The sequence below is a fragment of the Miniopterus natalensis genome, chromosome 1, assembly GCF_054644295.1.
Source record: "Miniopterus natalensis isolate mMinNat1 chromosome 1, mMinNat1.hap1, whole genome shotgun sequence".
In the NCBI taxonomy this organism is placed as follows: Eukaryota; Metazoa; Chordata; class Mammalia; order Chiroptera; family Miniopteridae; genus Miniopterus; species Miniopterus natalensis.
Window position 1 is genome coordinate 58,877,782 of NC_142081.1, and position 12,317 is coordinate 58,890,098.

General features: G+C 39.5%; 1 protein-coding gene across 15 annotated transcripts in view; it reads right to left on the bottom strand.

The window, feature by feature from the left end:
- MGA (MAX dimerization protein MGA) overlaps window positions 1–10,519 on the bottom strand; it is an 82,862-nt gene extending 72,343 nt beyond the window's left edge. For 13 of the 15 annotated variants that reach the window (XM_087822178.1, XM_016212324.2, XM_016212318.2 and 10 more), the window contains exons 1-2: window positions 10,416–10,519; window positions 2,386–3,513 (exon numbers count right to left, since the gene is read on the bottom strand). In XM_087822178.1, the coding sequence (XP_087678304.1) occupies window positions 2,386–3,446 (1,061 nt within the window). In that variant the 5' untranslated portion in view covers window positions 3,447–3,513; window positions 10,416–10,519. Of the gene's footprint in view, window positions 1–2,385; window positions 3,514–3,848; window positions 3,916–10,415 lie in introns of those variants that run through there. The other 2 variants (XM_087822177.1, XM_087822137.1) reach the window with 2 other exon arrangements.
- Between the last annotated feature and the right edge of the window lie 1,798 nt (window positions 10,520–12,317).

The window sequence follows — 12,317 nt, forward strand, 5'->3', positions numbered from 1 at the left end:
ACAGACAGGGGAAGGGGAAGGGGAAGGGGAAGGGGAAGGGGCAGGGGCAGGGGCAGGGGCAGGGGCAGAGGCAGAGGCAGAGGCAGAGGCAGAGGCAGAGGCAGAGGCAGAGGAAGAGGAAGAGGAAGAGGAAGAGGAAGAGGAAGAGGAAGAGGATGGAATGCCCAGAAATAAACTCTCAAAATATGGTCAACTCATTTTTGACAGGAGTGCCAAGGCCATTTAATAGGAAAAGGATAGTGGGGGTTTTTCCCGACAAAAAGTGCTGGGAAAACTTGATATACACATGCAAAACAACAAAACAGGACCCTCACAACATACTTAAAATACTCAAAATGGATCAAAGGCCTAAATTTACACAGGGGGAAATCTTTATAACCTTGGGTTTGGTAATGGTTCCTTAAGTAGGAAACCAAAAGCACAAGCAACACAAGAAAAAAAGTTTTTTAATTATACTTGATCAAAATTAAAAACTTTTGTTTCTGTGCAACAAAGGATACTATCATCACAGTCAACTCATAGAATAGGAGAAAATATTTTCAAATCATTTAATTACGGATTAAAAAAAAAGAAAGCAGAATAAGATAAGCAAATAAAACCCAAAACGCAAGCAGAAAAAGGGAAATTATAAAGGTCAGAAAGGAAATCAGCAAAAAAGAAAATTTTTTAAATTAACCCTTATGTATTTGCTTAATACAATGACAACAAGATTTAGTACTAGGAAGATTATCCAAAATAATAAAAATAAATAAATTATGGATTAATATCCAGAACATATGAAGAACTCATGTCCATAACTCAGCAACAAAAAATTTTTAATGGGCAAAAGATTTGAGAACTTTTTCCCAAAGAAAATATACAAATGACCAATAAACACATGAAAAGATGCTCAATGTCACTAATTAGGGAAATACAAATGAACCACACTAATACCATTTCATACACACTAGATAGCTATTATCAACCCAAATGAACTGAAAACTTGGACAAAGTAGTTTACGAAAGCTTTATTCATACTTGTCAAAACCTGAAAGCAACTAAGATGTCCTTCATTCAGTAGATGAATAGATAAACAATCTGGTCCATCCAGACAGTGGACTATTATTAGCACTAAAAAGAAATGTACTATCAAGCCATGAAAAGACATAACAGACCCTTAAATAATGTTACTAAGTGAAAGAAGCCAATCTGAAAACCTACATACTGTATGATGCCAAGTATATGACATTCTGAACAAGGCAAAGCTATGGAAACAATAAAAAGATCAGAGGTTGGCCCTGGCCAGTGTGGCTCAGTTGGTAGAGTGTGGTCCCGAGCACCAAAGGGTCACAGGTTCAATTCTCATACCTAGGTTGTGGGTCTGATCCCCAGTTGTGGTGTGTACAAAAAGCAACCAGTTGATGTCTCTCTCTCTCTCTAGAGTCAACAAAAAACATATCCTTGGGTGAGGGTTAAAAAAAAAAAGGATAGATCAGAGGTTGCCAGAGGTTGGGGGAAAGAGGAGAATTAATAGGCAGAGCACAGGGGATTTTTAGGGCAATGAAAATACTCTGTATGGTATGTATGTATGGTGGATACATGTCATTATACATTTGTCCAAACCCATAGAATGTACAACAGAGAGTAAACTCTAATGTAATCTATGGACTTTGGGTGATTATGATGCGTAAACGCAGGTTTATCAATTGTAACAAATGTACCACTGTGACTGGGGATCTTGATAATGGAAGAGGCTATGCATGTGTTGGGGAAGGAGGTCTATAGGAAAATTCTGTATCTTCCTCTCAATTTTGCAAATTTTGTTGTGAACCTAAAACTGCTCTAAAAAAAAAATAGTCCTTGATTAAAAAAATAATAAATAAGTAATGCAAGTTCAAATAAAACAACAACAGTATATCATGCTATTTTAACATGTAATAATAACCTGAAGTTTGTTTTTTAGTCAGGAAATTTATAGATTAGGATGTCCATAAAGCAGTAAATTCTTAAGTATTAAATATAAAATGTACTTTGAATCCCTTCTGTGCCTCATCTGGATAAGTTTTGTGTCAGTTATGACATTTCTTGGGGGTTATTTCTTTTCCCTTCCTCAATTAATAGTGTCTACATATAAAGTAGTATGCGTGACTAACAAAATTCTAAATCTAAATAAGTGGAAGATCCCCATTCTAATAAATCATCTAATTTGCTTACAATTTTGAATCCTAAACACAACTGATATTCATTACAGAAAAATGAACTGTAACTTCACAGAATGTAAAAGCAGTTGTGGTATATTTTTTAATAGCTTACATTTATCAATGCCTATAAAAATCAGCAGTCCACATAACCAATATGTTAAATCCAAAATCTTTTCTCTCTCAAAACAGAAAAACTGTTACCTACCTTTCAGAAACCTCTTGTTTAAACTGGGTAACTTCACCAAGTGATGAGTCAATATCCTTAAAACCAAGAAAGTCTCTTATATTAAGGAAAGGCTGCTCCAAACCCTTGCCTGATGTTTCATGACCCCTAAATAAAGGATCTGACTCAGTTAGCTGTATCTCTGATCCTTCACCTTCTGTGAGACGAGCCCGTTGACCAGGAGAACTTGGAACACTATTCCCTTCTTGTTCAGAGCTGCTCTTTTGCTTTCCATCTCTCTGGGGCTTACTATTCAGCCCATCATCCCGGAAGCCTTTAGCAAATGGATTGTAATCTATTTTCAGTTGAGTAATCTGTATGTTCTGATAAGCTGTTACTGCAAAGAATTCAGTCTGTGGGAAGGTAAATGTGTGGACACCAGGGCCATTTAATTGTATTACTTCAGTAGCCTTTTCTGCAGGTACCAAATGAAGCCTTGGCAGGTAGCGATGCATAGAGTGCAAGATGATATGCCCTTCTTGGTCCAGTGTATTGTTGGTAAGTTTGAGTTTATAGAAAGATACTGGTTGATGCATCCAATAATGACCTGTAGAAGGAGATTCTGGATGAATAAAAACTCTCCCCAAAACATGGGGCTCTGCCTTCCCACTAGGTTCCCACCAGCGACCATTCCACTTATAACGATGGTTATCCACAGGAGATATATCCATGACAAGGATATACTTCTTATTTGAATCTAAACCTGTTATCCAATAACGACAGTAAGGAAACATGCGTCTTCCCTGTTTGGTCAGAATCATCTCTGTGCTTCGATGATAGAACTCATTCCACATACTATTGTTATCCAAGGTGACAGTGATTCCTCCCACAGTACAATCAGCTGGAAGGCAAATCTTGCCTTTAGATATTCCTGGTGATGACACACTGGTAGCCAAAGCACAGGCATCCCGATTAGTAACCAAAATTCCTTGATCTGTTTTGCCATTTCCTGCCTGTTTTAGGATGACAAAGAAGGTAGGTGCTGCCCCTGCCACTGTCCCACCATCTTGATTAGCCAATATAATCTGCTGTTTCTCCTCCATGATTCCAGTGGGAAACTCAGTAGTAAGATAACTGTAGTCACCACATAGTCACAATGGCCTTCCCAGCCTAAAAAATAAGCAGAAAAATAAAAACCCTTTAATTAAGTGAATATTTTGTTAACAAAAGCACAAGAATTATTATATTATCCCAGAAATATATTCCTAAATTTTACTAAGATGTTGCTTCTGCCTTTCTCTCAATCACTGTAAGGATGTTCATTCTGGAATATTTAATCGTCTTTTAAAGTTCATTTTAATTTAATTAAATTACTATATCCCAGCCCTCCAATAACTCACTATAGATAGTATAATCTCACATAAAAATCAATAAAAGTATATACCCATTTTATAAAAACTATGTAAATGTATACAAGCTTGAGACTGAAGTGGAAGATTATTTACTTTTTAAAAGGATCTCAACACTTTATGGATTAATCTGCCACAGGATTCTGTTACACAGCAAGTTCTCCTACAATGAGTAAAAATAAATTAATTTCCATGTTACCACTACACAAAATTAACTCTTTATTTTGGTACTGGCATGGGTTCATAAAAAAGTAAAATGCTACCTTAACTCGAAAGTACACATATTTAAAGAAACCATGACATCTCTGGCCTGTGTGGCTCAGCTGGTTGAGCGCTGTCCAGTGCACCAAGAAGTCACCAGTTCAATTCAGTCAGGGCACATGCCCACGTTTCAGGTTTGGTTCCCTGATCCCCAGTCCGGGTGAAGATGGAAGCAACTGATTGATGTGTCTCTCTCCCTCTCCTTTCCTCTCTCTCTAAAATCAATAAAAACATATTTTCTTTAAAAAAAAAAAAAGGAAGGAAGGAAGGAGGGAGGGAGGGAGGGAGGGAGGGAGGGAGGGAGGGAGGGAGGGAGGGAGGGAGGAAACCATATCACTGGAACTTACTTGGGAAAGAAGCATTTGCCTCCATACTTCAGACTTTACATTGAACAAAATCCCAAAAGGATCAAACATTTAAATCACACACACCCCCATTCTTCAGTATAATTTTTTTAAATTCTTAAATCCTCAGAAACGCTTTTTGATAATAAGTAGAACGCAAAAAAAATGAAAAATAAGTAGGAGGCAAAACCTTTGATAAATTCAACACCATGTAAATTTTTTAAATCTGGCAAATATCATCCAAGCAAAACAAAAACAAATGACTAACTGGGAAAGGGTGTCTACAAATTATATCATAAATAACCCATTTATCTAATATAAAAAAGGTTCCAAAAAATCAAGAAGACCAAAAATCTAACAGAAAAACGGGCAAAGGCTAAGAAGAGCAAATGGCTTTGCAAATATACATAGTCTCAGCATAGGAGAAATGCTAATGGAAACCATCCTGAGATACTGTTTTTGACCTTATCAGACTGGCAAAAATCAAAGTTTGGTAGAGGTATTGGAAAGGATGTTAGAAAGGGAAACATAAAAATGTCAAAAATACAAATGCAGGGTTGAATGGGGGGGGGGAAGAGGAACAACTGTAATGTTTTCAACAATAAAGAAAAAAAAACAAATGCATATATCCTATGGAAGAGTTGTTCTAGGACTTTATCTTAAATACACACACACATACCTGTAATAAATATGTACAGATTATTCCCTGCATTTCCATTTATAACAACAAAAAACTGGAGAAAAAGTCCATCAATGGAGACCAGTTAAATAAATGGTGGTATATCCACAGGTGAAATATTCTGCAGCTACAAGAGAAAATGTATAACCTTCATGGACTCATATAAAATTACCCACAAGATATATTAAGGGCAAAATGTTTAAAAGAGTTGTTATAGATTATGTTACTTTCCTCTATAAAGTAAACAAATTTTAAAAAAAAAAAAAGTCAGCCCTGGCTGGGTGGCTCCGTTGGTTGGAGCATCCTCCTGATACACTAAAAGGTTGCAGGTTTGATTTCTGGTGAGGACACATATGTAGGTTGCAGGTTCAATTAGATGTTTCTCTCTCTCATTGATGTTTCTTTCTTTCTTTCCCCCTCTCTCCCCCTCTTCCTCTCTAAAATCATTTTTTTTAAAAAACCACATATCCTCCCATTAAAAAAAAAAAGCCTAAGAAATAAAAGAGTATATATGTATTTGCTTGACATAGATAGACTACAAAGACAGAAAAGGAACTGGTAGTACTGGCTATATCGAGGGGAAACTGGGTGGTCGGGAAAATACATACTGACATTTTCTAAATTTTACACTGTTTGAACATACAACCATTCAAAACGTAGGCTTAAAAAGTAAATTAGTTAATTCTTAAAGTTATAACAAAAGACACAACATTGTATGATTCCACTTATACCAAATGTCCACAATAGGCAAATCTAGAGAAAGAAAGTAAATTCATGGTTGCCAGGACAGACAGAGGGAGGGATAATTCGAACAATTGCTGATGGGTATGGAGCATCTTTGGGGAGGAGTAATGAAAATGTTCAGGAACTAAAAACAACTCAAATATATCTGTTAAAATACCAAATCTTATGCTATGTGAATTATATCTCAATAAAAAGCTGCAAAAAAATCTCAGATTGTTAAATTCAACTGAACTGGGGTGGCTAAATTACCGAAATTACCTACAAGATAAATAAAGCTATCACCTCCAATTAGCAATTAGCCTTTACACAAAAAAGGAAGATTTTACACCACTACACCTATATTACTGGGCCAGTAATTTTGATTAATCAAATTCAGTCACTTACTGGTGCTCCTCATTTTAATTAAAATGTCTAATTTTATCTTTCATCAGACCTACTGACAAGCAGTAAAAGCGTCTGATTTTTACCTCCTTACAGGACTGCCCCCCCCCAAAAAAAACCTCCAAAACTTAAAATATTCTCTAGCCTGAGGATAACAGATACAAGTATTTTAAAAATCAAGACTTCAGAAAGATTAGCTATTGTTTCCTATTATGGCTAAATACAGAAGTAGAAACCCATTTCCTAACACTAAAGCACGAATATCCAGGCAAGGTGAAAAAAAGAATCATTCCTCTGATTTGAAGTTTATTTTTAAGAGATAAAATTTAGGGTGACTCTTTTCAAAAGCTGCCTCAGGCTTAAGGCAATTAGGTTCAGTGGTTTACTAAAACTAACAAGTTTAGGCAATATCTATCATATACTCATAAAACAAAATTCAAACAGACAAATAAGGTGACTTTGTAAAAAGAGTAAAGCTTAGAGAACTCAGAAAAACTAATACCTCTACAATGGTATATAACTCAAACAATGCAAACTCCTAATGCTGTATGTAGTCCATACAGTTCAAAGTTTTGTTAGAAATCACCAATTTTTGTGAGCAATTATGCTAAATATTCTTAAGTGCACTTAAATATGACTACTGACAAAGAACTACCTGAAAAAATGTTTTAGCTATCCCAAACCTATGACTACAAACCTGTGAGTATATTAAAGGGTTCAGAATTTCTTAAAAATTGTCTTCTACAATATAAAAGCTTGGTTTTCAGACCATTACAGGTAAAACCAGGGCAAAGAAATTTTAATCAATACTTTTAAAAAATCACTATCTTTTAAAAATTAACCTTTGAAATGTCAAAAATTCAACTGACAGAAATCCAGTTTAGTGTTACAGACTACAGTGAAGTAAATTTTATGCTAACTTTATACATACACATTTCAAAATTCTCCTTTCACCTAAACAAAAAAAATTAAGTGCAAAAAAAGTCAACCAGTCTAATTTAAAAATGTAAAAATGTATACAAAGACAGGAAGAAGTTAGAACTTTCAGACTTATGTGTACAGGTCGTGTTTTTTTTTAAAAAAAAGAATCCTCCAATCAAGTTGCTCCATGAGTTGATCAAAATACATAAAACCAAAGACCTAATTTATGACCAAACAATATCCTGAGATATACCTCCCCACTAGTTTAGGAACAAGGAATCAAATTCTCCACTTCACTATAAGAATATGGCTATGCTTTTGGGATACCACACTGGATTTTCTAATCAAAGTACAGTCAATTAGGCAAATTCAGCTATTTCAGACACAGACTACTACTCTAAAGGTTAAAACCACTTTAATTGCAAAAACCAATTGTACTTTTAGGAAGAGCTAGGCCAGTCATGAAGAAATACTCCTTCCAGCAAGATTCTAAAATACTCTGTATTTGGCTCTGTAAGAGCTGTAAGGAAGGCCACAGTTTTGTTACATATATATAACTTACCATTCAAAAATAATCTCAGTTCAGACTTTTATCTGCATAAAATAACTACAATAATGATCTGAGGAATGTTTAGTTGCAGATGAAAAATACGTAAGTAACACTGAAAATGTCACAGGAGAAAGGGAGAGACAGACAATTGCTTTCACAAAGAATGTTTTGAGGTAAGTAATGTGGAATGTTCCATAAATAAAATTTCAAAGTCTCTATTCGAACTGTCTTTTCACCAATGACCTCTTTGGTAAGTGTTTAACTACTAAAGTGGTGACCCCTCATATACTTACAAAATACACTAGTTAGTTTACTAGGTAGTTACCTAATTTAATGATTCATGTATTGAATCAAAAAAATCAAATCAAAATTCCAAACCAATACCATTACTTTAAAAACACAAAATATTCAAATACTGGTGAACCCATTTTGAATGTTTCCAAACTTGCTAAAAATAACCATAACCTTTCATACAACAAATGCATTACTGTATTGTAGGCACCAAGATGTTAGTTTGTTCCTTAATATGATCATTCACTACAAGAGTATGGTTAAGTTAAATTACATTTCTGAAACTCAAATTTGTAAGAGAATACATTCACTCGAATTCAGTATTTACCTAAATATACAATAGGCCCAGAAATTTGAAAAATCTTAAGAAAAATAGATTTGGGGTATAAATATAATCAAAAATATGATATCAAATGGTGGCAAAGACAGTAAAATATTCAAATACCAGTTCTTGTCATTGGGTTAATTTTAATAATTAATTAAATGGTGCTTGTCTATTAGTAAGCACTTACTTCGGACCAGGCAATATCCTGGGCATTTTATCATCATCACAATCCTAATAAGGTAAATTTCAAAATACTCTCTCTAGTGCTTTAGGCACAGAATTACATCTGCCTAAAATAGTACGCTCCCTTCTCTTCTCTCCCCAGATACCATTCGTTAATGCTGGCTTCAGGAACATTTTTTATTCCTAGGAAAGGTCCCTTAACTACAACTTGGGGTTAGCAAGTTCTCAGGTCTCTAGCAGTTGCATTAAGAATCTGAAGAACTTTTATGGCAGTAACCAAACAGCCACCTGCCTTGGACTAAGTATGGCAAGATACCCAGGGCACTCAATTTCCTCAACTCGTAAGCATGTGTTTTCTGTTAAGCGAACCCAACCCACTCAACCGTTGGAAAACAAGGCTATGGCAGCAAGAAGCACTAACGATAATCCCCATACCCTTAAAAACGAAAATGTCTCCAGCCAGTCCCGGGGAGGAGCAGTCGCCGTCGACTGTTAAGTGTTCACAATCACCGCTTTTCAACTGCAGAGGCCCTCTGGCCAAAAACCACGTGAAAAAATGCCGCAGGGAAAGCTCTTCCGGGGAAAAGCAGTCCCAATAGATCACGTGCCGCCGGCCGGAACCCGCGGATCACTCCGACGGATCCAGTCTCATTCTGTTACCGTGGAGACTCCTGAACCTGCTACCCTTCTCTCCCAGGCCAGGCCCCTTCCCAGCAGCCGTCACGCCGCCTCCAGGCACTATCCCTGCAGCCTAACCGCGGCGTCGTGCCGAAAATGTAAAGGCAGAGCAGCAAGCGTTTGCTAGGAACCCGCCGCAGAAGCCTGTGGAACTGTACAACACGCACCGGCGGCGCGCAGGTGGGCTCGAGAGTTCTCTTGATCCACGTGTCAACTCCGGCGACTTTAACCCTGGGGGAGTGGTCTTCCTTTAGAACGAGGTTACTTTGGTTACTCACTGTGTTCTGCCATCAATAATCCCTCCTTTCAGACCTCCTTTAGCGCTCCCTGCTTCCACCCTAGCCAGGAGGAGGCATCCCCAGGGTTCCAAAGGGAAAGCAAAAATCTTCACAGCAAGACACCATCACTTTCTACTCTCAACTCGATTGGAAAGATCCCTAATTTCTTCATAATCTTTGCACACAGATGCCTCAACTTTGGTTACTGGTGCTCAGACCTGTTTATGTCCCAGACCCACCTACCACTGGGGGCAGAGACCTACTTGACAATTTACCAGAAGCGGGAAGTCTCATAAACAGAACTAGCCAAGGCTGTCCCACAGACAGAAAAAGAAAATAACACCTGTTCTTCCCACCTGTTTCCCCCGCTCTCATTTCTGCACTAGCGAGCCACCGGTCCTTTGTTTACCAAGTTCCCACTCCTGTACAGCTCACTTCCTCGCCCTCCTTTTTTATTAAACTCGTGGTCCTGCCTCAAACAATTTACTCGAAAATTACATGCTAGAAGAAACATTTGTACGGGTGTCAAAACGCTGCACACAACTTAAGAAGAGCAAAGTCAGCACCGTTTACCTCGGAGTTTTGAAAACCTGAGACCTGGGCTCTAAAGTGCAAACCGCACACACAGGGCTCTCGAACTAAAGCCCCACGCCCGGATGGAAATCGTCACGCGGATCGTACCACGCGGTGCGGCACCCCACGCACGCGAACGTAGGACCGCGCCAAGGGCGCTTCTCACCCCGCCCGCCTCGTGGCCGCTCTCTCTGGCGTCGATGTTCCCAGTTAGCTGCGCGACGCGGAAGTAAGGCCGGGGACGCGCGCGAAGTGACATGCGCAGCCTCGCTCGGGGGGACCAAAGGCGCGCGCCAAAGACGGCCCCGCGCAAGGCTGGGCCTGGCCCCAGCGTGCGAAGATCGCTCGGAAGAACGCTTCTCACGCCGTTCAAATACACAAGAGCTTCAAACTCTCGAAAAACTCCAACTGGGGCAGAACTAAACCGACACCCCCAGCCCAAGCCCGAGAGTTACCGTGCGGGGCGGGGCCGGCCTCACCCGGAGTCCTTCACATCCCGCTGGGGGCGGGTTATCCCGTTCGGTTGGCGCACCGTGTGTCCGCTCCAGCTGAAGAGCCTGCGCGCGCACAGAACGTCCACGTCACCGCGCACGCGCTCCGACCCGCTCAGAGTCCGCCGCGCATGCGCAAACGGGAAAGCAAGCAGCACCTCCCTCGCCCCTCCCCCAGCACCAGCAGGCCAAACGGCCCCGTCGCAGCGACAAGACCCTTGGGACCCGCCCCTGGAGCTGAAGCCGCTGTCTTTCCGGGCCCCAGCAACTGAGATAAGCCTCCTGAAACTTCCAGAATCAAGAAAGGCGAGGCAGGAGAAAGGCACCCCAATTCTCTCAGCCTCGCACACGAAGTCTTCGTGAAAACGTGAAACCTTTGCTCGCGGGCTTTCTCAACTGCACCTTCCACCCGTCCCCTAGGGCTCCTCGCGGGCTCCGCCCCTACCGCGCCCAGCCCCACCCACATGGGGATCTGCAGTCCCCAGGGCTTCAGGAGTCCGAGATCTTCCTCCCCAATATTCTGTGAGTTTGGATGGTGCCAGAACGTCAGGAAACCTTGAAGAAAAGACCTTGAGAAACGAGTGGTCGAGTTTACAGCATCCATGACCGAAGAACATTAGGAAAGTAGGGAGGAGAACGAAAACCTCACTGCCAAATGGAAAGGGAAGAAGAACTGCCACTAACTTGCCTGGTTAAAGAGAAAGATGTCCTGACAAAACAGTAAAACTTGGAAAGGAGAATTTTGCACGATAGAATATTATCTGAACTTGAATGCCTTGATCCTGTGTTTTCAATTGTTTGTTCAAGCTACTTAAGCTATGAGGTGCAAAGAAAAAATTACCGAATATCTGTGTCAGGCAGTTGCTGAACTAAGTTAATGGACAGTATTTCTCCCAAACAAACATCAAAAATTATATTTCTTCTTCCCTATTCCTAACCAGCCGCTCTTTCCTCTCTGCTGCTAACATTCCAGTAAAAAGCGAGAGTTGTTTAAAGTGAGAGAGAAAAGAGACAAAAAAGTAACAAGAGAGCAGATATTGTGGTCCACGTTTCCAAACTTTTCTTTCACTCGCAGCAGATACTGTGGTCCATGTTTCCAAACTTTTCTTTCACTCTCACAGACAAATTAGCAAGTACTGAGAACCTAAGTGCTAGATGACTAAATACAAAGCTCTGTGAAGAAGGAGAATGAGGAGGTTGAAAGAAAGGAGCAAAGAGGAGGAAGCTTGTCCAACAGGGTTGATCTGAGCTAGACTCCAGGCATATTAAGGGTGTTTTTCTTTCTTCTTTCCACAGAGGATATGCCATGGGAAGAAATTGATGGAATTAGTATACTAGAAAATGTATAAGCTAAAGTTTACAGACTTATGCAGTTGCTCTGAAAACCCCCATTCAGGCACTGTCAACAAGAGCACTACAAGTACAACAAATGATTAATACCCAAAATTCTAGGCAAAATTGAAAAGTAAGTTTAACACCCTCCTCTTCCCTGACCCAGAGAACCCCTTATCCTGCGAGCTGCCTTGTCAGACTTTCCACCTCACTTCATCCAAGAATGCCTTACTTTCAAGTGTCAAAGGTTTCCTCATACAAAATTTCCATTTTCTGAGGCAGATAAAAAATCTATGTTGACTTAGCATCAAAGCATCTGATCCTAAGGTGTAAATGACTGATGACTACTTAACAACCATACCTAGTGGTAGTTGGATACCAAAAAACAAGTTAACACAAATGTTATCTCTGACTGGAAAATCTGGGATGACACCTTAGTGGGGAGGGAGAGTGGAAATTTTCTTGTTACTCTTTTCCTATACCAAGCAAACAGTTTGAAATGCCAGATATTTTAAAAAACACCACCAAATTTTC